This window comes from Lissotriton helveticus, chromosome 7 (genome assembly GCF_964261635.1).
Source record: "Lissotriton helveticus chromosome 7, aLisHel1.1, whole genome shotgun sequence".
NCBI classification, from domain to species: Eukaryota; Metazoa; Chordata; class Amphibia; order Caudata; family Salamandridae; genus Lissotriton; species Lissotriton helveticus.
The window spans coordinates 1,638,744,184-1,638,771,738 of NC_136068.1; the positions used below are offsets into that span (position 1 = coordinate 1,638,744,184).

Genomic DNA, 27,555 nt, shown 5'->3' on the forward strand with positions numbered 1-27,555 from the left:
CTCATTGTTTTCCAGCAGTGGTTGGCTTGCCAGTGTGAGCAGATGGTTTCTGCCCTCCGACACATCTCGACTGACGATTGTGTGGGTCTGTGCGGTTGATAATATTGACCTTGAAGCCAATGAGGGGTTTGAACCCTCTGGTGATAGTTGATAGTAACAGCGATCATAAGGTCTATAGGATTATCTATAATCCTTTTTTCTTCTCCCGCGCAACAGCCTTAAGGGTGCGCAGTTCCGTATTCATGCGAGATATATCATCCACATGAGATCCAAATAACATATTCCCTGAAAAAGGAGGATTTAGGATTCAATGCAGTGCTTCTGGCTTTAACCCAGTTAGTAGGAGGCATGATTAACGACAGAAGGTAGACCATGATAATATCCATGTGCTGTAAGAGTAGAAATATCAGCTGCAGCACTAATTATCTGGCTAGATACCATCAGACCGTCGTTATTTATCAAAAAAATCTTAATGTCCGTCCCTTGGTAGATCCTCTATGCATTGTTGGACAGAATCCCAACGAGATCGGTCGTAATGGACCAGAAGTGCAGATGAGCTAGCCATTTCTATTGTGACAGCAGATGTTCTACACACATTCATCCCACAAAGCCAAGCTTTTTACTCTCCTTGTGAGGAGGTACAGTGGATGAAGGTGTTGTAGCATGCAATTTACGGGCTGTAGGGACAATAACTGAATCTGGAATAGGGTCAGCACATAGGAAAGAAGGACCTGGATCCAGAGGTTTGCATTTGTTTTAAATGCGAGACAAGGCAACCTTTGGAGAAGCTGGTGTCGGAAACGGTTCCATAGCCGGTTCCAGCGGTAGTGGAGGTCTAGAAGAGGACCTTTGATGGAGAGTCTCAAAGATTACCAATGTGGAAGTGGTAGTGGGAGGCAAATCAATATTTAGTTTATTAGCTCCTCTGATGAGAACCTCTTTGAAGGTTTTATTGTCATCTATAGGAGATATTCTCGCTGGCTGAGAACCGGTCAGAGTAGGAGCATATAGACCAGAAGATGCAGCCTTATGATAAAAATCTTCACCGAGAGAGTGATCATTTGGGGTGATGATGGTGAAGGTGAGAATTAGATTGTATGCGTGACCTATACCTAACAGGGCAAAGGTCTGGTGTAATGGGAGCACGATCTAGAGCACCTCGGAGAAGGTATAGGTGGAGGTGGAGGTTGAGATCAAGTCTGGGGCTGTTGCAGAGTTATTGCTGGCACCGCTGGTTGTGGAGGAGACCGAGGAGCTAGAAGAGTTGATCCTGCAGCAGCCTGAGGAGGCGGTGGCGAACACGGTACTGTGAAGATGTTGTAGGTCTTTATGGTGAATATGCTTTGGACTACTCAGACAAGCCTGTGAGCTTTCATGTGTACAAGCCACTTCTTTGTCTTCTGTAAGACCTTCCTGAAAGTCTCAAACTGTCTTAACATCGAAGTCCTCGATGTCGTATGGTGTCGCAACATCTACAATGCTCTCCTCAACATCATAGGTGTTCTCGACATCGACCCAGCCCTTGACGGTGAGCAAGCAGGTGCACTGCCGTCAAACGGGAGCAATAACATCCTCCACATGGTCTCTTTTTGGATCTCCCTCTGCGAGAGTCCTAAGAGCGTGACTTTGGGGCACTGGTAGAGAGTCCTTTCTCTCCTATCCCTTCAGAAGCCTCACTAGTCAGGGAATCCTACAATCTCAAGTGTTTCCCGTATCCGGAAAATATCCTCCACGTTACACCTACGGCATACCGCCGTCCATGCAGTGACAATTGGCAAACCTCGCCATTGTCAGAACAACACGCCTTTTTGGTATTACCTTCAATTCCGTGTGCGGGGACCCCGGAGCATATACAAAAATACATATATATGTGTAAGTTTAGCTAAAAGAGTACAGATTACCTTCAAACATACATATAAACATATATAAACATGCAGCCTACAATAACTCAAATAGGCTAATACGCCAAAATTACATGTTTTTTATAAAAACGAAGAATATATTATATCCTTTCTGTAACGTACTCCTTTAGTGTTCCAACAAAGCCCTTTATTTTCAGAGAAAAAACAAGTGCCTTTAAGACCTCCAAGAGCATCCTGCTCCCATCATGCACCACAGGTGACAGTTCGGACACGTCTTTTTTACGGTGTGCTAACCAGAAGGAATCAGAAAATAATGTGTGAAAAGCTACTATACTGTCAATATCCGTCTGGGGAGGCAGGAGGGTTGCTTATGACTTTGATGAGTATATCCCTGGAACAGAACTAGGATTACAGGTAAATAACTTATCCTTCTCTTCCAGGGGATACTCATCAATAGTCATAAGCACTGACTAGAATAGCGAGCCCACAGCCCACACCCACTTTCCTGCGGATGAATAGCAGCATCGATACAACAAAGAAAACACTCAGGATAAATTATCCAAACAGATTCCTTAAAGAGGCTTCCCCAAACTGATCATCCGCCTAAGTGTGAGAGTCTAGACAGTAATGGCGAGTAAAAGTGTGCACTGAGCCATGTGACAACTTTACAAACCTCTGCAATAGGGACATTTCTAAGGAGAGCCGAGGTAGATGCCTTGCCCCTGGTAGAATGAGCCTTTGGTTAGCCAGGGAGGGGCTTGTTGGTTAACTGGTAAGACAAAGTGCTACATGAGACTATCCATCCAGAGATGGACTGTTTGGAAGCTGCACAACCAGTATTTACAGAACCATAGTTTACAAACAGGTGGTCTGATCTCCTCAATGCCTTGCTCTGGTCAAGGTAGAAGTTCTGAACCCTCTTAAGGTCTAGTGAATGCAAGGAACTCTACGGAGGATTTGAAGGACTGGGAAAAAAGTAGGTAAAGTGATGGTCTGATTAATATGAAAATCCGAGGCCACTTTACGTAGAAACCTCGGATGAGTTCTAAGGACCATCCAGTTAGCATGAATAATATGTGTTTCTACGCAGCACAACCCTTGTATCCCACTCATTCTGCGAGCAGAGGTGATGGTCACTAAAAAGGCAGTCTTTCATGACACCTACCCGGTCGGTCTTTAGACAGACTTCCTCTCGTCTCTACGGTTGTCTCTTCCCTTATGCTCACGTTCTCACCTCACCTACCCCCCACTTCTTTTTTCTCTCCTTTCTCTCCTCTCCTAATGTATTGCTGATTGTTTGATGCAATGAGTAATTGTTGATCTTTTTCTATTTTACTTTTAAACCACATTGTTGCACTTCCTTTCGTCCCTTCTGTCGTCTCCTCTCACATCCTCCCTCTATTTAGGGCTCTCGTTCTCCCCTCTCTCAATGTACTGAGACTGAACTTTTTTGTATGATGCCCGATGGAGCTACCTGGTTTAGCTATAGGTGAGATGGGCTGTAGATTTATTGTGTAGCTGTTGAACATTTTATGTTATTTTGTTAATTTTCATGTAAAGCGCTTTGATACCTCCGGGTCTAGCCAGCGCTATATAAAACTCTTGAAATAAAAATAAAATAAATAAGTGCTGCAGAGAGGCTTTGTGAATAGGTTCAAATGAGGACCCCATTAATCTAGCAAGAACTATGTAAAGCTCCCATGGAGGAGATAGAGCTCTGATCGGTGGATAGACCTTTTTGAACTCCTCTAGGAAGTCCTTAACCACAGGAAGATCAAAGAAGGACACCTGCATAGGACATTTTCTGTATGCTGTAATAGCTGCTAGATGGACCTTTACAGAAGAGAATCGGAGGCCTGATTTGGCCAGACACAATAAGTATGATAAGATCACCTGTTCCTGACCCAGAACAAGAACATGACCATTATTAATGCACCATAAATAAAACTGCTTCCATTTAAAAGCATATGACTTCCTGGTGGATGGTCTTCTGGCCTCTTTTAGTATATTCATACAGTCAGCGGACGAATCTAAATGCCCGTACTGGAGGACCTCAGGAGCCATGCCTTCAATCAGGGATTGAGGTTGAACACCCCCCCCCCACCCCAACTGTTCTTGGATAGTAAGTCTGGCCGGCATGGTAGCGTCCTGTGCGGGATCTCGGATAGTAGAAGATCCGGGTACCACCACTGGTGCGATTAGTATCATCCTGGTTTCGGACCTGTAGAATTTATTGATCAATAGGGGAATCGGTGGATTCGGCGGAAAAGCATAAAGTAATGTCTGAGACCACTTTATCAAAAGCACATTCCCTCTGGAACCTGGTTGGTGGAACCTGGATGCAAAGACGGGGCATTTTGCGCTTGCCACGTCTGCAAACAGGTTGATATCTGGAAATACCCATTGGTGGGAGATGTCCTGCGCAACGTCGTTGTTTAACACCCAGTCGCGAGCTTTGACGAAGTCCCGACTTAGGGAGTCTGCCTGAACGTTAAGCGTACCTGGGAGATGTATTGCCAAATGGTCAGATTTCTTGCGAGATGCCATTTCCAGATGGTCTGAGCCTCCTAAGAGAGGTCTGGTCTGACATGGTACCCCCCCCCCCCCACCCCTGTAGGGAAGCATCCATGACAATTGTCTGACTGGTAAGGTCTTGGTGAAAAGGAACTCCCATTAGCAGTTACGATCGTTTCATCCACCATTTGATGGAATTCTTGGCTGACTGTGGGAGAAACACAAGGTCGTCCCACAGACCTGATATCAGCGACCACTGGTCCTCCGGAGATTGCTGCAGAGGACACATATGCAGTCTGGAGATTGGAACGATGAAGATGCAGGATGCCATTGAGCCCAGAAGTGAGGAAACTTGCCTGGCTGTAGGATGACGAGAACGGAGGAGATTGCAGAACTGTTCGTGGATTGAGGATAACCTCTACTCCGAAGGACACACGCTTGCACTTGCGGTATTCAGAGAAGCTACCAGGTAGTGGATCTTTTGGGTCAGATTGGAAATTGACTTCTTGTAGTTAATTTGTAGACCCAGATTGCTCAGCACTCGCATGCAGTAGGAGAGAGGATTCTGAAGCAGAGTGGGTAACGATCTCTTCAGCAATGAGTCTTTTGCTTGTGAAGAAAAGCCGCTAATACTGTCATGCATTTTGGGAATGTGCGGGGAGCTGATCTGAGACCAAACAGGAGGACTTTGAACTGGAAATGTTGAAGCGCTACCTGAAAACGCAGGAATTTCAGATGTTTTGTAGAAATTGGTATGTGAAAATAAGCGTCCTGCGGGTCTATGGAGCGCACCCAGTCCCCTTGGGGTAGTTGAGGAAAGATTTGGCGCAGTGCCAACAACAAATTTCGGTTTGCGGATGAATTTGTTCAAAAGTCTCAAGTTGAGTATATTGGTCTGTACTCTTAGATAGGACCTCTTTTTCGTGCCAGAAAGTAGCGGGAATAGATTCCCCATCTTTGTTGCGGAAAAGGGACTGCTTCTATAGAATCTTTCTGTAGTAGGATGTTCACCTCCACCTATAACAAGTGGTGATGTTGGGAATCCCTTTGTCGAGGTGGTGCTGATGGAGGTGGGGATTTGAATCTGAGCAAATAACCATTCTGCTCAATATTCAGTACCCACTTGTATTTTGTTATCTTTTTTCACTCGTCCAGGTGAAACGTAATACTGCCCCCCATCGGAGTGGGTAACGGGGAAGGGGGAAGCCAGGACTCATTGCTTCCCAGGTTGTTTTCCTGTGGAAGGGCTTTGTCTTGCAGCTTCCCTTCCTCAACCCGGTCTACGCTGATGGTAATGAGACCTGGGTTGAGGCTGTTGCGGCAACCAGTGAGAGGTTTGAAACCCTCTGTTGGAAATACCAACGGTCGTATGGTAGATACTTAAATCGAAATTCCTTTTGTTTCTCATGGCTGACCGCTTTTAGATTGTCCAGCTCCGCCTTCATTCTGGACATCTCGTCATCGGCATGAGTGCCAAACAGGGAAGTACCATTAAAAGGAAGATTTACGATTCTTCTTTCTGACTCCGGTTTCAGACCAGTGAGACACAACCAGGCCGAACGTCTAGCGCAAATGCCATAAGAATAACAATGTGCAGCAAAGTCTGAAGCATCCGCAGCTGCGCAAATGACCTGGTTCGCAAGCAGGCCCCCTTCCTGCAAGACTTCCTGGAACTCCTGTTGGTCTTCTATGGGCAGCTGCTCTGTGAACCTAGCTCAAGAGTCCCAAAGAGACCTGTCATATCTCCCCAGAAGAGCAGAGGCACTAGCCACTTTCATGAAAGATGCAGATGTGTTGCACATCCTTTTGCCTAGCGAGTCCATGTGCTTACTGTTCTTCTCAGGAGGGACTGCAGAGGATGATGCTGCAGGATGAGTCTTCCTGGCTGCTGCCACTATGACCGATTATGAGGCTGGGAGCGGGGGGGGGAGGGATAGTCCGATCTAAGGAACAGTGGATCCTGGTCCGAGGCCTTGTACTTTTTTGAAATACGTGGGGGAGCTGAACCCACTGTATCCAGAGTCAAAAAGGTCTGCATCGCTGGTTCAAGCAGACTCGGAACCAATGGAAGTAAAGGCCTTGCCGAGGATCTCTGGTATAGGGTTTCGGACATAATCGAAGAAGAGGTAGTCAGTATCAACATATCAATGTTCAACTTGCAGGCCCCCCTGCATAGAACCTCATTAAGAGTCCCTATGTCATCGACTGGAGACACACTGGCTGAAGGTGTTGCAAACCGGGTTGGTGAATAGTCTCTCGTAGATGACCTTGAGGATGTGGACCACGACAGAGACCTTCGCCTACTTCTCTTTGGAGTGGAGGAAGAGCGAGATGTAAGTGGTGTCATGGATCATAAACGGCGAAGTGGAGGAGACCTAGCTTTCCTTGAGGATCTGTGTGTAGATGTTCTTGTGTATATAGTAGGTGGAGGACCGGCAGATACTCTGGAGGGAGAGTATGTTCGGGAGTAGTCCAAGCCAGGACTTCTGGGTGGAACCCTCCAATGCCTTACACTCTCTAGCTACCTTGGCGAAAGATTGACAGGAGGAGTCTGTTTTTCCACAACCGGAGATCCCTCTGGCATGATCGGCACTTTACTGATGCCAGGAGAAGAAAAAACATCCCTCGTCGTTGACCGTATGGACCTCAACGTCGATCTCGACCTTTCAAGCACTTCCCCCAGAGCCGCCGTAGGATTTTCTTCTCTCGACGTCAAACAGTGACCTTCTGCCGGCGGCACAGACTGTCACTCAATGTCAACCGCTTCTGTGGTGAGGTCCTGGAGGACTCCCGCCTGTGTTACTGTGGCAATGTCCTCGACGTTGCCCACAGGGTCCTTGACGTAGACTGCCTTTGGCGGAGTCTTTGACGTCCACCGCCTGCAAGACTGCGGCGGAGTCCTCAACACAGGCTCTCTCGACGCAGACCGAGCCAGCTGGGATGGCGGCAGCGATATGGACTTCAACCATTGTCTCGATGTCGGCGGGTGTTTCTTCAACGTCTACCCCAACTTTGACGTCGACTTAGATTTCTCAGGACCAACATACTTCAACTCGAAGTAGTATGCCTAGACGTCTACTTACGTTTCGTCTACAGAGGCTGCAACCGCTCCGACGGGGTTCTGTCCTTTGACGTTGTAGCTTGCCTTTCCTGTTTTTCCGACCTCTATCTCGACGCTGAAGGTGAACAATCAGGGATCTGCTTCTTTCTTGATGCTGGAGAAGCAGAATGACGCTGTTTTTTTCTCAGATGTGTCTTTCTTGAGAGGAGGGTTCTTTAAAAGCATGAGTGCTTCCAAGGAAGGCATGCAGCTTTATCTTCTCTCTGTCCCGAAACATTGTTCTAGAAAACTGCTGACAATAATTGATTGTGTGAGGATGGTAAGCACACAATACAGACAGAATGTGGGTCTGATTTTGCCATTTTCTCCCCACAGGAAGGACATTTGTTAAACAAAGCTAGCAGTTCTGACAGGAAAGATGAAAATTGTCAGAAAACTGAAAAAGTTGACAGCAGTCAAAAAATGTTGTGTGAAGGTAGAAAACGTTGAAATAAACTAATTTGACTGGAATAATCAAAAATTGACAAGCTCAATGTCCTACGATCCTCACTGAAGGAGAAGGAAATAAGAACGGACCTGTCACCCTGTGGTGCACGATGGGAGCAGGGGGCTCTTGGAGGTCTTAAAGGCACAGTTTCCCGATAGTCTTAAAGGCACAGTGTCAGTTTATTGCAATGATGTTTTTTCATCTATGCAGCCCACGGGCTTATTGCCTTCTATTACTCGCTTTTTTCTCTGAAAATAAAGGGCTTTGTCGGAACACTAAAGGAGTGTGTTCACTGTTACAGAAGGGATATATGATATTATCTTCACTTTTATGAAAAACCATGTTATTTTGGTATATTTGCCTAGTTGAGATATGGTAGGCTGCATGTTTATATATGTATACATGAATATATGTATGTTTGAAGGTACTATACTTTTTTGGCTAAAGATGCACATATATATGTTTTTTTGTATATGCTCCGGGGTTCCCGCAAGTGGGCGGGTATTATTCAGTGTACATGACTATTGAGGAGTATCCCCTGGAAGAGAACATGCATCTTTAGCTATACATGCTGCTGACATTTCTATTGATAAAGAACATTGCAGAATGCTTTGGAAAGAGCAGTAATTTTATGAATTGAGAACACTATAAAATGCCTGGGGCACATACATAACTAGATAAGGGGAAGTTTCATGTGCATCAACTGAGCGAAATACAGGTGCTTATCATGGATTTTCAAACTCTAAAAAAACATTCCCTCTGCTTTGCGTAAACCACAAAATGAAGCTAGTCAGGTCATTGAAACGTCCAAGATTAAAATAATATAAAAGGTTCTGTACAGACTTTACAAAAGAGCTGGTCATGAAACAAGGCAGCTAAGGATACCCAGCGTCCCTTCTTCACTTTCCAGAAGGGACAGGCCAAGGAACCCAATACGGTTTAAACAAAACCATTTTAAACAGAACCCCCCTCAACCAGTGGTTGCCCTGGTGAAAGCACCTCTTTAACATCAATCAAAGTAAGTTCCCTGTGGGCACCACTGGCATGCTCTAGTAGAAAAAAATAAATGACGAGAAAAACATAATAAAATACAAGACTATGAATAAGGATTTTTATGCCAATGAAGCTCTGGGGGGTACGAATATTGTTGGCAAAATAAGGAAAGAAACAGGAACTATTCTAGCAGAGATTTCTGAAGAAAGAGAATTCTAAAACAATATTCCAAGAAGGGACCGTACAATTTGGGTAGAATTATCAGGAGGTTAAACTGTCAGCAAAAATACCAGTGCTGCAGCCTTGTGATTTTACAGATAGGGTGGCTTTACCTCCCGATTCAGGAATTCACACCACATAATGAAAGAACGCAAAGGAGAAAATGTTAAGGAACAATATTACCAAACTGTAAAACGGCATGTCTTTCCTTGCTCTTGCCTATTTTCCCTGTGTGACAACCTCCAGGTGGCATCTGGAGAGAAGTGTGCGGGAAAAATCCAGAGACTCTGCATAATATCAATTGTACTCAATTTTGAATTAACTACTCTCCCTCATCCCCCCAAAAAACTCAGAATAAGGGGCTAAATATCATTAAGATATCCAAGCCTTACTTCATTAAACTACAGATATGGCAGATATAGCCGCTAGAACAGCTTAGCTGAAAGAATTAGCGTTTAATTTTTCTTTTCAGTAAACTAGTATTCCAAGTGAACCATTTCCTTCAGACGCAAGATTGAACTGTTAGGCTTGCAACAGATAACAAGGTCAATTGCAGATGTTCACTTACCTGAGCTAGATACTGAACTAGTTGTACTTGTTGAGTGACTATGGTCCATAGCCGGGCTAGTTGAGTTGCTGTTACTAGTATTTGTTCCTTCATCTGTTGTTTTCTTGAAGAAGTTATGCTGCAGTGCATAGAAAGGTGTGATTCTAGATTTGGGATCATAATCCAACATTCGAAGAATCAAATCTTTAAACTTCAAATAGTCTGAAGGTGAGTGGCCCTGTTCGCCTGCCCTGCGGCCACCAGGTCCTCCGGTCTCGACACCTAGTACTTCATGAAGTCTTCGCGTACCTGGCACTTTGTAGTCCTGGAGAAAAAAAAACATACACAAATCAGATAAACAAAGGAGGACAATGGTGCATATAGGCATCATCTGTTAAGAAGGCAACTTGATATTACCCTTTAAGGCCTATTATCCAACAGTGCAAAGTTGTATTAGCTTGGGCAGTCAGTTTACTGTGAGAGTCCAAGTAAGGACTCAATTGACCAGTTTCCAGCTTTTTGCCTGGCTTAACAGAGAAGGATAAGTTAATTATGAATCCCATGTGTGTAAATATTTCTACCTCTGATAAAAAATTGGTTGATTGTGAACTAGGAGCAAAAGTTCTGTCTCAAGGAAGGCCACAGTTGCGTTTGCAGCACTAATAGGATATAAACTGACAAGCTGTTTACTGATATAGATGCATCCGCGCACTGAGTACAACGCCCTGACCCACATACCTGACAGATGATTGTGAGCCCCAAGGCCCTTCTACTACCCACTTGCACATGGGTATCGTCAACACCCGTCAACTAATGACTAACAATAGACTGTCTCTGGCACCACACTATGGGCACCAGAGTGAGTTAAGCACACACACCTCATACGGCAGATTACTGGAATCTGAGCACAGGGGTAACAAAGGGTGGGGGGTATTGTTCCTTTTTTCTGATTTTCCTTTTTTGTTGTTGTTATAGGGCATGTTTTTATGAGGCCACCGGACTATATTACAATTGTTATGATATCATAGTGTCTTGATTGCAGTTATGGACCTACACTGCTACAGACTTAACACCCCACAACTTGCAGAGGACAGCATAGCAGTAGCAATGGTATGCGATCTGAACCAACTGCTGGTGATCCTGTACTGTGTTTGTACTGTGTATATTCCATTTATTGTATGACACGAGAATCTGCCTTCCTGCATAATACGATGCATCACTCTTTTGTTTTGGTGGAGAAAAAACCCAATAAAAACATGTGAAAAAAAAAACAACTGACAAGCTGTGAAAAGAATAAACCAGTAGTGTGTAAGTCTTTACAAGGGTGAAGCAGTTCTGATTTGATTTTTTAAGCGCTGATTACCCAAACTGTGAATCTCTTCTTGCACTGATGCCATTCAAATAATGTACCATGAAAGTGCTTGTTGAACTCCATGTTGCGCAGAAGCACAGCTCACTCAACAGGAAGTTCCCCTGAAAAGCAACTGCCAATCCTTGTGTTCCAGTTGAATGTGCTCTTGTTAATATATGACAGTGTTATAGGATACGTACGCAACAAATCTGATCTCCTCTAAATAGGACATTTTGGTCCTATGTACACCCAGTTAGAAGGTGTACCCTTCAGCACTGATTGTTTTGAAGTAGGCAATTTGATGGCATATATCTGTGCTTTCGTGGTGAGGTGTAACAAATATCAAATAATTGTAAGTATTGTGCACTGAAAAGGTGATATATCGTTCTCCAAACACATTACCATTACACTGTTCAAATTGCGAACAAATTGAGCCCGGTCTCCTGGCATCAGAAAGAAAGTTACTTCATACTCTCCTGTGCCAAATATCCAAACCCTTGGACCTTAGTATACATTCAGCTAAATGTTTTAATGTCGGGTCTGTTGTGGAGAATGCCTACCACCCCATGAGAGTAGTCTAGGAGGAACTTAATATTAATATGGAATGTCATCAAGGCCTCTAGTTAGTGAGAGTACGACACCTGGCGCACTCAGTGTCTTAAGAGCTTCGTCAAACGATATTGATATTTGTCTAAGCACATTATGTATTGGTGACATTGGAGGAAAATCACAAAGTAAAAATCCTGCATCAACCTTTTCAACTGCACATTCACTGTGAACCCATTTTCCAAATGTGGTAAGCATGACTTTGTTTGGTCAGATTCCATGTAAATATCCTGAATGGCTGAATTCTCCATTTCCTGAAAGTCTATATTAATGAAGACAATGTGTCTGCTAGGTCGTTCTCGCAAAGATGGAAAATGTACCATGGACCATACCCTTCTTCAGGGCTCAGTACAAGAGGGATAGTTGGGGCAACCAGGTCTTGCACTATTTCTAAATGCTACACATGGTCCTGGTGTTGTCGGTATGGATCAGCGCCAATTTGCTCTGAATGCACTATTAAAGGGCTTGAGCACTAGCCTTATGCGTTAAGTTCTGTACATTTACGCGTTGTTTCGTCGTTAAAGGTTAACATTTTCCATCTGCAGGCGTTTCCCTATGTGGGGCTCCAACAGGTAAGCAACAGTAGGAAAGTCGCCTGAGGTTTCGGTTTCATGGTGATGATGGCTTGTGGAAAGGCCTGCCCTGCAATAGATTGTTGCTGTTCCATCACAGCATAGTCATTAACTCTGGCCTTTACCAAGGCTGGATCTTCCCACTGACCCTCCACTAATGACCACTGAATTTAGGTCTTGCATTCTTGCAGCGTACACACGTGGAGCATAGGGTACTATGGAGATGCAGGAAGTCATCATGCTGTGCCAATCTGAGGTTACAAGAATAACTTCTGCCACCTGTGTGTTTTCACAAGCACCTTCAGCAGCAAAGGTTGGCATCAATATTTAATGGAAGGTTAAGGTTTAGCCAGGTTGAACACATCTCTACACTCCAGCAAGAGAACTCAAGGATTCAGAAAACTCTGTATTCCACGTGCTGTGACATGAGAAACCAATCTAAGTGCAGGGTGTATCAAGCTACAAAGACACCCAATGGAATATCTGCGTTGAGCCAAATAAATGCCTTACTGTAGAAAGCCTGTCTTTAGTATGCGTCAACATCTGTGGGTTGAGTTATGTGAAAGCCACCTGCTTCGTAATTGCTTAATGAGGAAAGTTAGTCTGTTGAATCTCAGTTTCGCAATCACAAGAACTGTCATTGAAGTCAAATATATAAACAGTCCTACTCAAGTGGGAATCCAATGGCACTTTACTTATAATACCCTAAAAACACTTATAAACCAATATACAGAAAATTACCTCAGCTGATCTATAGGTATTATATATTAAATGTGTTTGTTTTACAAAAGGCTACTTCCAAAACAAAACAGATTGAATTAATTTACTCCATTTTTTTTAAAAAGGTAAACATTAAAGAAAGTGAGGAAAATGGAGACAGGATCTTTTACCAACATAGGAAGGATCCATGACAGCAAAGTGGCTCAGAGGAATACAGTGGGAACGTCCACTTGAGCAAGAGAAAGAACCGGAGTCCTACCTCAGTCAGAAGGGGAGAAACACGCAACACTAACAGATGGATGAATAAAAAAAAATACAAAAACCTTCAGAGCAGTTTTTGAGATTACTAAAAGCCCTAAAACAAAAGCAAAGAGGTGGTTCAGGGACCCTTGCTCTGCTCAGCTGAAAACGTAACTGCTCTAAGTGATACTGCTATGCACTTAATTGACGCTTTAAGAATAAATGATGGTAGTCATATTTTGAAAGTGTATTAAACGGTTTATTTTAAACCCAACACAATTACAGTACTGCATTTTCATTATGTGTCTGGCTCCATTAAAAAGCAGAAAGTTTCATCTCATATTCTCTCTGCATTTTCATTATGTCTGGCTCCATTAAAAAGCAGAAAGTTTCATCTCATTTTCTCTCTCTCTCTCTCTCTCTCTCTCTCTCTCTCTCTCTCTCTCTCTCTCTCTCTCTCTCTCTCTCTCTCTCTCTCTCTCTCTCTCTCTCTCTCTCTCTCTCTCTCTCTCTCTCTCTCTCTCTCTCTCTCTCTCTCTCTATATATATATATATATATATATATATATATATATATATATAAATTTGAGACAGATAGACTGGACTATTTGAATGGGCATATTTTCACTTTTGCACGCAGATATGATGGAATTAAGGCACGAATTGGTAAAATGGGGCAGAAGCCAAGAGAAGTGGCGTCGATATCTGCCTCCTCTACTGATCTGAGCTCAGCGGCAGAAAGTGAAATGGAGGGAGGTCCCACAAGAGGTCAAGGATTGGGTTTTACAAAACTTACCCCCGCACAGGAGGTGAACTGTCTGTGCGAAAACCGAAGGGACACCGAGATCGAGCTCGCACCCAAAAGCCTCTCAAGGAAACAAAGGGCAAATCGCAAACGGCTCGAACGCCGGAAATGCCACAAGAGCAGGTGGGGAGAGAAAAAGCAATCGGGGCAAGTGGAACAAAAAGCGGGGACAGACGCTAGTGCCCCCTCAAATAACCTAACAGATACTTTGTTAACATCAAAGGAGATTGCCATCCTATCCCTGGGACTTTCATACTGTCCACCTAGGGACTTTAACTACGCGAATACGCGGATGATGCCTTTAGATATATCAGGAAACTTAAACTTAGTAAATTCTACCGTCAACAACCTTACAAAAAGCCCAAACCGACAAAGGGACAAAGGCCCTCCCTACTAACTGCGGGGGAAGGACCTGCATTTTAGGAAATTTGGGGGCTACAATGTGAGAGTCTTGATACGAATTTGGGTGCCGACAGCAATATAACGTGTGGTACTGGGATCAGCACTACACCTTTCAAACCCAAGTCTACCTTCTTGCCGGTATCAATTCATGACAACATAGATATTTATCATGAACTTATCATAGAGGACTTGAAAAAATTATACACTGCTTCCAACTAAAAGCACTTGGCCATCAACAGGCAAAATCAGAGTTATAATAACTTGGTCAGAAAACTTAAAGCTGATAACAAAATAATAGTGAAACCAGCCGACAAAGGGGGGAATATCGTCCTTTGGAAACCGGAAGAATATATTAAAGAGGCTGAGCGACAAATTGGAGACACTGAATGCTACAGAAAGAGCAATTTGTCCATAATTAAGTCAACATGGAATGACCAAAATTTAAAGTTGATGGCATGGCGGAGCAGTGGTTTGATTTCCTTTGATGAGTTCAAATATCTGAAAAAAGATCACCCGGTCATCCCCACCTTTTACCTTCTGCCTAAGGTGCATAAGGATGCCTCGATGCCACCAGGGAGGCCAATCATTTCGGCTATAGACAGTTCCACTGAAAATATCTCTCGCTACATTGACTATTTTTTACAGGAGCGGGTGAAGGGACTGGATTCCTATGTGAAGGACACCACTGACTTTATTTGTAAATTGGCCTTAGTAGACTGGAATGATTTATTTCTCTTAATGACTTTAGATGTAACCTCGCTTTACACGTCGATTAAACACTGTGATGGTGTTAAGGCAGTGGAGCATTACCTTGACAAACGCCCCATAGAATGTGTACAACATAACAAAATGATTGTTGGTATGCTAAGGCTATGCCTGGAACAGAACTTTTTTACATTCAATAATCAGGTATATCAGCAAATGAGAGGGGTAGCTATGGGGGCCTGCTTCTCCCCCAGCTTCGCATGTTTGCACATGGGGCTGTGGGAGGAGCAGGTCCTTATGGGCCAATATAGAGATATCATGACTAACAAGGTGATGTTATACCTTAGATATATAGATGATTTATTTATGATTTGGAAAGGTTCATCTGAGGTAGCCACTGATTTTGTGAGGGATCTAAATGTCAACAATTTGAACTTACAATTCACCTCACAGATTCACAAAGAAACTGTAAATTTTTTGGACGTAGAGGTCTACATCAAAGATAACGCACTACAAACAAAACTACACAGAAAATCTACCGCAGGGAATACGTTGCTACATGCAACAAGCCAGCACCCACAACATCTTATCCGTAGTATCCCCTACAGGGAGATGCTTAGGCTGCGGAGAATATGTAGTTCGGACACTGAATGTGATTTAGCTCAGCAAGCAAGCAAAACAGGTTCCTCAACAGGGGGTACAGTAATGAAATATTAGATGTGGCTATCAAACGCACCAGGGGTATCTCAAGAGAACAAGCCCTAGTACCCAGAAAAAGACCTGATGTAGCGAGGAGTAACAATGAGCAAATACAGGCAAGAGCCATTGTTACCTATAGCAATCAACATTCAGCAATTAGGAGAATATTCAATAAAAACTGGAATCTGGTCAAGGTGGATCCAATCATAGGGGGTCTGGTTTCTAACAAACCGAACCTTACGTTTCGGAGATCCCCACCATGGCCAATGCTTTGGAAAGCAGTAGTCTGGATACCTCCAAATATTGGATGGATCACATTACAGGTTTCAAGAAGTGCCAAACCTGTAAGGCCTGTCGCCATGGGATAAATAAGACACACATTTCTAGTCCTTTCCTAGATAAACCAATTGCCATCAACAAGAGACTCACATGCAAGACCGAATTGAATATGCTACTTACCAGTATGCATCTGTTCTTGGCATGTAGGGCTGCTAACATTCATATCTTAGCATTAGATCGCCGTCTAGTGTTGGGCTCGGATGATCGCACATTGTTGTCCTGGAAGAGTCTTCGAAGTATCCTGAGATAGGTGGCTCCTCCCCTGGACTACAGTGCGCATGGGCATCGGCTCCATCCCCAGATTGTTTTTCGCCATTGTGGCAGAAGATGGAGTGAAAAGTGTAAAGGATGTCCATGCTAATGAATAAATACAATAGTATCTCTGCAGCTGCGACAGGCACCGGGGAGGAGGGCGGGCGATATGAATGTTAGCAGCCCTACATGCCAAGAACAGATGCATACTGGTAAGTAGCATATTCAGTTTGAGGCATGTGGGCTGCTAAATTCATATCTTAGCATAGAATACATAGCAGTCCCTCCATCAGCGGCGGTTGCCCGTGCCAGCTGCAGAAACCTGAAAAAGTGTCTTCAGAACAGCCTGTCCTACAGCAGCTTGCTGCTTGGAATGCACATCAACACAGTAGTGTTTTGTAAAGGTATGTGGTGTAACCCACGTGGCTGCTCTGCAAATATCCTCTAAAGGAATGTTCCCTAGGAAAGCCATGGATGCCCCCAGTTTGCGTGTGGAGTGCGCTCTGGGGGGTATTGTTAAAGTGCGCTTGGCTTTTTGATAACATATCTGGATGCACTTAACAATCCATCTGGCTATCCCTGCCTTGGAAATCGGGTTGCCTTTGTGTTGTGGTGCGAAGGCAACAAAGAGTTGTTTTGTTTTTCTAAAGGGTTATGTTCTGTCTATGTAGTACATCAACGCCCTCCGTACATCTAAGGTATGGAGCATTCTTTCCGCCACCGTTTGCGGGTTTTGAAAGAATGCTGGTAAGTCAATAGTTTGGTTTAGATGAAACTGTGACACCACCTTTGGAAGGAATTTGGGGTTAGTGCGTAGCACTACCCTATTTGGATGAATTTGAATGAATGGCTCTTGGATTGTGAGCGCCTGCAGCTCACTGACACGCCTCAGAGACGTAATAGCTACAAGGAAAGCTACTTTCCACGTAAGGAACTGGAGTTCACACGAGTGCAGTGGCTCAAATGGTGGTCCCATCAGTCTGGTGAGAACGACATTGAGGTTCCACACCGGAGCTGGCGGTGTTCTTGGGGGAATGACTCGTTTCAGACCTTCAAGGAAGGCTTTAATGGCGGGCACTCTGAAGACAGAGAGGTGCTGCCTGTTCTGGAGATAAGCCGCTATGGCGGATAGATGTATCCGAATGGAAGTGTACGCTAGATTGCACTTGTAAAGATGCAACAGATAGCAGATGATGTTGGGGATAGATGCATCTAGCGGGTTGATGTCATTGGCTGTACAGTAAATGACAAAACGCTTCCACTTTGCAGCATAGCATGCTCTAGTAGTTGGTTTCCTCGCCTCCTTGATGATGTTCATGCATTCCGGAGGTAGGTTAAGGTATCCAAACTCTAGGACTTCAGGAGCCAGATCGCCAGGTTGAGCTGTTGCGGATCTGGATGCTGAATTTCTCCATGGTTCTGCGTCAAAAGACTGGGCGTGAGGCGCAGTCTTTGATGCGGCACCACTGAGAGTTCGAGGAACGTGGTGTACCAAGCCTGGCGCGCCCACGTTGGAGCAACTAGGATGAGAGTCATCTCGTGCTGCCTTAGCTTTCTTGCGACCAGCGGTATTAGAGGGGCTGGCGGAAAAGCGTACGCAAATTTGCCTGACCAGTTCATCCATATCGCATTCCCCTGCGACTGTGGGTGAGGGAACCTGGCGGCAAAGTGTTGGCATTTTGCGTTCTCTTTTGTGGCAAACAGGTCTATCTCCGGATGACCCCACTGCTGGAAGTACGGGTGGAGGACAGATGGGTGTAACTCCCACTCGTGCATTTGATGGCTGTACCTGCTGAGCAGATCCGCCATCTGATTGTCCTTTCCTGGGAGGTGTTCTGCCATGAGGAAAATGTTCCTCTGAATGGCCCACTTCCACATGCTCTGAGCCAGATGAGACAGCTGTGGCGAGTGGGTGCCTCCCTGCTTTTGAATGTAGTACATCGCGGTCATGTTGTCCGTCCGGACTAGCACGACTTTGTTGCACAGATGTACAATGAAGGACTTGAGCGCCATGAAGATTGCCATCAGTTCCAGATAGTTGATGTGCATCTTCTGTTGCTGCGTCATCCATAGTCCCTGCACTGTGTAAGTGAGCACATGAGCTCCCCATCCCTGGAGAGATGCGTCCGTTGTCAGGACAATCTGCGGCACAGGCTCTTGGAACAGTCGGCCCTTGCAAAGGTTGTGTGGAGTCCACCAATGCAGAGAGTCGTATGCCCGACTGGTAACCAACACTAGGTATGTCAATTGCCCACGAGCCTGTGTCCACTGATTCGCTAAGCACTCCTGGAGCGGGCGCATATGTAGCCGTGCGTGAGGGACTATGAAGATGCAGGAGGCCATCATGCCTATCAACTGCATGAACACTCTCGCTGGAAGCGAGTGTTGTGGCCTGAACCTTTGGATCAGAGCCTGCATGCTGTCTATCCTGACTCGGTTTGGCTGAGCCATGGCCGTCAGGGTGTTGATCGTCGCACCTAGGAACTGCCGGACATGTGCCGGCTGAAGATGCGATTTTGGGTAGTTCAGGGAGAAACCCAGATCGTGAAGAAGGTGAATTTTAGTCGACATGTCTGCGGCGCACTGTTGCTCTGACTTGGCTTGCACGAGCCAGTCGTCTAGGTAGGGGTAGACATGGATGTTCTGCCTCCTGAGGTGCGCCGCTACTGTCGCCAGACACTTGGTGAACACCCTCGGGGCTGTGGTGACTCCGAAGGGTAGGACCTTGAACTGGTAGTGCCTGCCTTGAATAGTGAACCTGAGGTATTTCCTGTGTGACGGGTGTAGTGGAATGTGGAAATAAGCATCCTTGAGATCTAAGGTTGCTAAGAAATCTCCCTGGTTTAGCAATGGAAGAATCTGTTGCAGTGTAAGCATGTGGAAATGTTCTGACAGTATGTACAGGTTGAGGGGACGTAGATCTAGAATGGGTCTGAGAGATCCGTCCTTCTTTGGAATAAGGAAGTACAGGGAATAAACCCCTGTGCCTTCCTCTCCCACCGGCACGAGCTCGATTGCTCCCTTTTGCAGCATCACCACTACTTCCTGCTGCAATAAGAGCAAGTGCTCTGCGGACATAGGCCTTTGCCTTGGCGGGATGTTGGGTGGAGTGGACCTCAACTCTAGGCAATAACCATACTGGACTAGTTGTCGCACCCACCTGTCTGTGGTGATGTTTCTCCAGACGGGCAGGAACTGCTGTAGTCTCCCCCCGACAGGTGTTAGGTGGTCGGGGGGCAGTGACAGAGAGTCACTGTTTGCTTGGAGCAGAGGAGCGGGAGCTGTTGTTTCCTCTGCCGCGACCTCTGTTGCTGTTATTTCTGTAACCTCCCTTGTTCTGTTTTGTGAACGAGGATTGTGCCCCACCTTTAGAGAACTGGGATTGTTGACCCATTTGTCCTCTGGTGACTCCACGTGCACCTGAGCGACGAAAATTGCTGCCACGAAACTGTTGTGACTGCAGGGCCCCCATGGACTTAGCAGTTTCTGTGTCCTTCTTTATTTTCTCTAGGGTGGTGTCAACATCTGGACCAAACAGACTTTCAGGATTGACTGGCTGATTAAGGATTGTTGTCTGAATATCCGGTTTAAACCCTGAGATGCGGAGCCACGCTTGTCGTCTCAGCATAACGCTAGTGTTGATAGCTCTAGCAGCTGTGTCCGCAGCGTCAAGTGCACACTTGATGGCTGCGTTTGAGATTAGCTGTCCTTCCTCAATGAGCAGTTGGGTGGCTTCTTGGAACTGTGGAGGCAGGTGTTGTACAATCTGTTCTAGGGTGTCGTAGTGCGCCCTATCGTAACGCGCCAAGAGTGCCTGTGTATTGGCGATGCGCCAAAAGTTTGATGCCTGTGCAGCTACTCTTTTGCCCCCTGCCTCTAGCACTTTGGACTCCTTATCCGGGGGAGGAGCTTCACCCGTTGTCTGGGAGTTGGCACGTTTCCTGGCATTGGCGACCACAAGAGAGTCCAGTGGCAATTGTCCCCGGATGTATGCGGGGTCCGCAGGTGCAGGTCTGTACTTTTTTTCAATGCGAGGGTTGACCACTCTCGCTCTTGTAGGCTCCTTAAATATGTCCCCAGCATGCTTGAGGACTCCTTTAAGCATAGGCAGTGTCTTTACTGTCCTTTCAGAGACTGAAAAAGTGTCGAAAAGGAAGTCTTCCTCAACCGGGTCGGCATGCATGTCCACATCATGATTGGCTGCCGCCCTTTCGAGTAGTGCATGAAAACCTGCTGAATCCTCAGTCAGGGATGCACGTGCATTAAAAAGCTGCGGGTCCTGCCCCACACCCTGGGTGTTCTGGTCACCAGTGTCATCATATGAATCCGGTTGTGCATCAGGTTCATTGATAGGGAAATTGTACTGCTCGTCTTCATCATACCCCTCACCCGCAGAGTGTTCTGGGGAGGGAGTAGGGCTCCGTCTCGGAGGAGGCTGGATTGGTTCCGTGAGGCCTGAGGCGTCAAGGGGCACCCTCTTCTTCTTTAGTGGGATGACATAGGAGTCCACTGGCTCCGAAGTGATTTTCTTCTTATAGAGGGTCAGTTTGCCTGTGTCAGCGTCGATGAAATGCTCTGAATCGTCCTCTGATTCGAGTACCCGACGTGGAAGCGGGCCAGTCGGTGAAGAAATCACCTGTTTCGGTGCCGATTTGGTTGAAAATGCTTTCGGCGCCTCCTTCGGCGGCAAAATAAAGAGAAGTTTCCCAGAAGGCTTCGCTGGAGTGTCCTTTTGCGGCTGCGGCGATGGTATCGGAGCCGACGGGGCAAAGGCCTTCTCCCTGATTCTTTGCAGTGATTCGGCTATGAGGGACGGCTCACTCACAGTTTGTTTCGGCGCTGACGAGGATGGTCTGATCTTTCCCTCGGATCCGACGTCCTTGTGGGCCTTGTGCGCTTTGGGTGCGGATCCTGTCTTAACCGCCTCCGATTCCTGTGTTCGGGGCGCAGACTTCTTTCCGTGTGCCTGCGTAGCCTCCTTGGAGCCGACTTTGGCGGGCTTGGACGGCGTCGTAGCCGCTGACCCGTGCCGACCATCTTTTTTGGAGGACCCCTCCTCTGGCGTCGGGTTCGATTTTGAAGCATCGGAATCGACGGCCTTCTTCGACTTCTGCGGACCGGAGGTCGACGGAGTCGATGGGGTAGCGGGCACCGTCGTTTTCACCGGCACGGCAGCCATCTTAGGGACACTCGAGTCCTTAAGTTTCGGTTTCGTTTTCGGGTCGGCCATTTTAGGTGTTGTCGATCCCGATGGTTTCGGTTTCGAAACAGTCTGCTCAGCAAGTAAGTCCGTGGCCGGGCCCGAAGGCGGGGCTGTGGCTTGCGGCAACGGGTCTTGGGTAAGGCCGACAGGCGATCCCGTGTCCCGGTCGGTATCCTCGTAACCTTCGGGGCAGAGCTCGTCCCCCGAGCTGTCTGCCGCGGCCCCATAAATCTCATCGTCGTCTCCTACCTCGTCGACGTATTCAAGGCCTTGACCCGCGACTCCGTCGTCGTTTCCCGGATCCGCCTCGACCTCCGTCTCGGGTGGGGAGATTTGGAGATGATGACCCTGGTCCTCTTCGTCCTGGTCGCCGAAGATGTTCTCCGGATCCGGGGCCGCTTGTTTAGCTTCCATGCGCACCGCGCGCCGAAGCTTGAGAGTCTTCTTCGAGCGGAACTGTGCACACAACTTGCACTTGCCGTCGTCGTGGTCAGGCGAAAGGCATTTGTTACACACGGGGTGTAGATCGATGTGTGGGTACTTGGACCCACAGAGCGGGCAGTACTTAAACGGGCTCCGCTCCATGTCTGAAAAGTTTCGCAGTCGTGTCGCGATGAGAAGGCCTCAAAGTTCCGAGAGCGAAGAAAACTCCGCTTATTCCGGCTCCAAGAGACGGAAGACTCGAGACCGTGCGCAGACAATACCGACGCAAGAAAATCGAGGCCTTTTGGCCGCTAAAAGTTAGTTTTTCTTGGTTCCGACAGTAAGACGTCGAGACCACATCCGAACCCAATGGCGGAAAAAAACAATCTGGGGATGGAGCCGATGCCCATGCGCACTGTAGTCCAGGGGAGGAGCCACCTATCTCAGGATACTTCGAAGACTCTTCCAGGACAACAATGTGCGATCATCCGAGCCCAACACTAGGCGGCGATCTAATGCTAAGATATGAATTTAGCAGCCCACATGCCTCGAACATGTGGTCTACGTGTTGCAGTGTCCCTGTGGGCTCCAATATGTGGGCAGTACACGTCTGCCCGCCCACAAGCGCATTTTGCAACACCTTAGGGCAATATCAGGAAGGGATCAGACTTACCCGGTGGCTAGGCACTTCGAATCTGTACTTAGTGACCCCAATAAGCTTCAATATTTTCTCGTCGACTCCATTCTACCCCTTAAGAGAGGTGGTAACAGGGATGCAAAGTTGCGCCTGTTAGAGACGAGATATATTTTAGAACTTAACAGTAAAAATCCTGGAGGTTTAAACGCCAGTGAGGATATGTACACCTGCCTCTAATTCTTTTCAGCTCACTCCTGTGGGATATATAGCCATATAATGTACTTGAAGAATATGAGTTCCTCCAAAGGGAATTATTCGTGATCAGATTCGGCAACCTGCTAAATTCTGTAGAATGATATTTATGTAGCACTTGCACTTTCACTAAATACTTTTTTCTTTTAATATCTGCAGTACCCCAAGGAGGGCATTATAGTGGGGATTAATTAAATGGGTTTTCAGTTGATATGATTTTTTCTTCAGCCACTAGGCTTGAACGCTCATAACAGTGATGATTGTGATTTGATTTTAAAGCGACGATAAATGTTATTATAAGGTTCCGTTATCTATTATATTGTCACAATTGTTTTGTACATAGTATGATTTGCTTGTATACATCAGCGAAATGTACATTTATGAAATTTTCGGATTGTTTTTTAGTTTTTAACTAAAATGTACATATATGAAATTTTTCATATGTATTATAAATGTAATTAGGATTAACTTATAAATTCATTAGTGACTGTCTATTAGTTGAACCTTATGGGCACTATGCTCTTTATTGTCGTTTTTAAACAAGTATTTTTTCACTATTTATGCTTTGAAACTACTTCAGCTGAACCCATTTGAATATTTGCACTATAAATGCCTTTGTCTGTGTCTATGACACGTCATGTGATCAAGCCTCGTTGGTGGAGGCGAAACGAGTCATGGTGGATTGCAGGCTGGCAAATTGGCACAAATAAATCACTGAAACTGGCACTTGGTGGTTCTGCTCTTTCGTTATTCGGCGTGAAGCAGCTGTGAATGGCGATCTTCTGAATATATATATATATATATTCACTGAAAAAAACATAGGTTTCAGGCCGGTCATAGTTAGGGATTAGCATTTCAAAAATCTTGGAAATTCACTGAAAAAACCATAGGTTTTAGGGGTGTTATAGTTAGCTGGACATTTCACTCGTACAAAACCATTGAAATTCCTCTGTTATATTTAGTTGTACTAACTATAACTCGCGCGCCTGCAATCCACTGCTGAGGTCACATATTACATCATTCATGACACGGTCAGTGACATCACTGATGACATCATCCAGTGAATGTGGTTTGGTTTGATATTTAAATAAGTATTATATATATAGCAATCTGCATTGAAGACTGAGTGGATGTATAAGTGACTGGATGGAGGATTTAGTAGCACTGTGATTTACTGTCTAAGTGACTAATTTAAAGTGTCTCACTAAATATATGGGATAGTGATTAAACTGTGTGAATACCTGTATCACTATCTCTTGTTGTGTAAACTACTACATAGGTTGGCTACTAGCTATGGGAAAGTCTATATTAGTTATGAATTAGTTAAGTGAGTGTTTGTATGCGACAGTGAATGTGTGTGTGGTTGGGTGGGAGGGAGGTGTGTGACTGTCCAAAGATGTGTAAATAGTTGATTTAGTAGGTTTATGAGGTTAAGACTGTATGTGGAAACAGTTGTTTGGATGAGTGAATCTCTTTATGCGAGGGGTGATGAGTAAATATATTTCTCTGTGATACATGTCCAACAAAGTAGAAATATTAAAGGCAGTGTATGTGACAGTTGTATATAAATAAGTATACGTAAGACTCAGTGATTGTATGAGTGACTATCGAAAGCTGTATACTTTTAATAGTGATTTTTAACACTAAGTATGAGTTACTATCTATATGAATAAATGAAGTGGTGTTTGTATAAGTGTATAGCTTAGTAAATGTAAGTATGATCAATTGTTTGCATAAGTGAGAAGGATGACTGCATAAGTGAATAGGATATGTGCTGGTGTATAATGTCGATGTAGGTGTACAAGTATATTTAAGTGTTCTATTGATCTAGGTTAGCATGTATGTGTGAATCTCTAGGTAAGTTTTTAGATGTGTGTGTAGATGTAGGAATCACTGAGTGGGTTTTTAGAAACTTATATTGGTGTGACAATGGTTTTAAATATGGAAATCCATGTGTTGTAATGAGTGTTGAAAGGTTATAATAGTGTATGATGAGATGTATCAGATTGTCACGTGGATGATGTCATCAGTGATGTGATTTGAGATGTCATCAGTGATGTCACTGACCATGTCTTGAATGATGTAATATGTGACATCAGCAGCAGTGGATTGCGGGCGCGCGAGTTATAGTTAGTACATTTAACTATAACGGAGGAATTTCAATGGTTTTATACGAGTGAAATGTCCAGCTAACTATAACACCCATAAAACCTATGGTTTTTTCAGTGAATAATTAAGGTTTTTTTAAATGCTAATCCCCAACTAGAACATGTCTGAAACCTATGGTTTTTTCAGTGAATTTCAAAGAGTTTTTTAAATAATTCCTAACTACAACAGGCCTGAAACCTATGTTTTTTCTGTGAATTTCAAAGGTTTTTTAAATGACAATTTTTAAATGTATTAATTGTTATATTTATTTTTTTGATACTGATTTACTAAAAAATGTTAAACTATTTATTTTTAGATATTTTATTTTTAAATTACATTATATATTACATTACAAAATATACTTTCTCAGAATGAATTACTTTAGTTAAAATACTTTGCAAATAGGCAATCGGCTTTTGTAAAGTAGTTACAGTTTTTGCAATGGGCAACAATTTCAAACAATGCAACATTGAGCTCAATAGCAATTTCTAGTTAAATGCAAATAGTTACTTTATAGATTACTTTTCTAACCACAGTACTGGATCCTAGATTCAGTCCTGGGACATGTCCTGTGAACAGTTGAGTAAAAGCGTTTTGGTTACAGACGTGATTTTTAAGGAATATTATCGTATTTTAAAAGTTGATGTGAGAAAGTGCCATCTTTCTTGCATTGGTATGCCCCCACTTTTTGCTGAACTGCTGATGTGCTTTGACTGAGTGTGCCCTGGTCTCCTGCCAAAAAGGTGCCCAGGACCTGTGTTCCTTCCCTAAAAACTGTGTTGAAATTAAAACCCAATTGGCATCTCTGGCCACCTGGCAGCCCCTAGTAAATGGTACCCTAGGTACCCAGGGCATGGTGACCGGAGAAGACCCCTAAGGGCTGCAGCACCTATTGTGCCACCCTTAGGGGCCCTGTACCCTGCCACCCACACACTGCCTTTGCAGGCTGAGTGTTTAAGTACAGAACTAAACAAAGAGTTGACATGGCACACATCCCTGTGTGCCATGCCCACAAAACCCACTGAGTCACCCCTCTAGCTGGGTGCCCTATGTTAGTGGTGTGGGCACAGGTGCACGAGCCCTGTGCCCCTACAGTACCCAGGGCCATTCCTGGACACTAAGTGCAGTGATGCCATCAAGAGTATATGTTGCTGGGAGGCTGTCATTACGAACTCCACAGCACCATAATGGCTACACTGAAGACCGACAAGTTTGATATCAAGCTTCTCAGCACATTAAACCCACACTGATGCCAGTGTGGGATTTAATGTAAAATACACTACAGAGAGCATCTTAGAGATGCCCCCTGAAACCTAACCTACAATCCACGTCTTTTCTGAGGGGCTGCCTAGGCTGCCACACAGCAGACATGTTGCTGGACCCCTGGGTGGAGAGCCCTCGCTCTCCTGGGCCTGTAACAATACACATCCTGGGACGAGGTGCCAGGCCTCCTCCACAAGGATGGGCAGTGTGAGCTTCAAAGGCATTCCGCCCTTGTGAGCTTCTCCAGACCATTTGCTGTACTCCGCAACTGGCCCCCACCGGTTCTGACCCACTCTCTGGTGGGAAGACTGGCGGGAAACCCTACGTCAGGAAGGGGGCGGGGGTGCCAACCTGTGCCAATTCCACCCCTTAGGTGGGAGAGGTGAGGTGAAGCACGATCCCGGGCCCCAGCCATCTTGAAGATGGGGAGCCCTGCCCAATCACAGCTAGGCTCCTGCCCCCCTACCACAGGAGAGGAGCAGGCTAGGGGGTGTTCCCACCCCAGGACAGGGACCCATTGGTCCTTGCCCTAACAGTAACGCCCCTAAAGAACAAGTTACTTACCTTCGGTAACGCTTTTTCTGGTAGATACAATATCTGCCTGTGGATTCCTCACCTTGTGAATATCCCCCTTGCGTCAGCAACGTTCGGAATTTTTTTTTTCTTCGTAGCACGCCGGCGTGGACGACGTCATAGGAGCACGGCATCGCGCGCGACTCCGTCTGACGTCACCGACTCCTTATTAGGCCCACGTCGGCGTGATGACGTCAATTCCGCCCTTTTTTCCGTGCCTTCGAGGCACACGGACGGACCAACGACAGCAAATATGCATATATACAATGTACACAGTACATACAAACCATAATAGCACACAGTGCATAGCCAAGGTATCAAAACCCAAAATATATACAAACAATAAAACCAGGTATAGCAGAGTGGACAACGGGGAGGCGGGTGGGCATGTGAGGAATCCACAGGCAGATATTGTATCTACCAGAAAAAGCGTTACCGAAGGTAAGTAACTTGTTCTTCTGATAGATACATCTGCCGTGTGGATTCCTCACCTTGTGAATAGAGTCCCACAGCAGTCCCCACTCCCGGAGGAGGGTGTCCACTCCGCTACACCAGGAAATCTTGGAGAACAGAGCGCGCGAAGTGGCCGTCCCTCCTCACCTCGGTATCCAAGCAGAAGTGCTTCGCGAAAGTGTGGAGGGAGGCCCAAGTCGCGGCTCTGCAAATGTCCTCAACAGGTACA

General features: G+C 45.4%; 1 protein-coding gene across 1 annotated transcript in view; it reads right to left on the reverse strand.

Moving 5' to 3' along the window:
* Nucleotides 1–27,555, reverse strand: part of LOC144770632 (dual specificity tyrosine-phosphorylation-regulated kinase 1B-like) — a 431,276-nt gene that overhangs the window by 46,983 nt on the left and 356,738 nt on the right. The window contains exon 9 of the mRNA XM_078655322.1: nucleotides 9,705–10,008. Coding sequence (XP_078511448.1) covers nucleotides 9,705–10,008 — 304 coding nt within the window. The remainder of the gene's footprint in view (nucleotides 1–9,704; nucleotides 10,009–27,555) is intronic.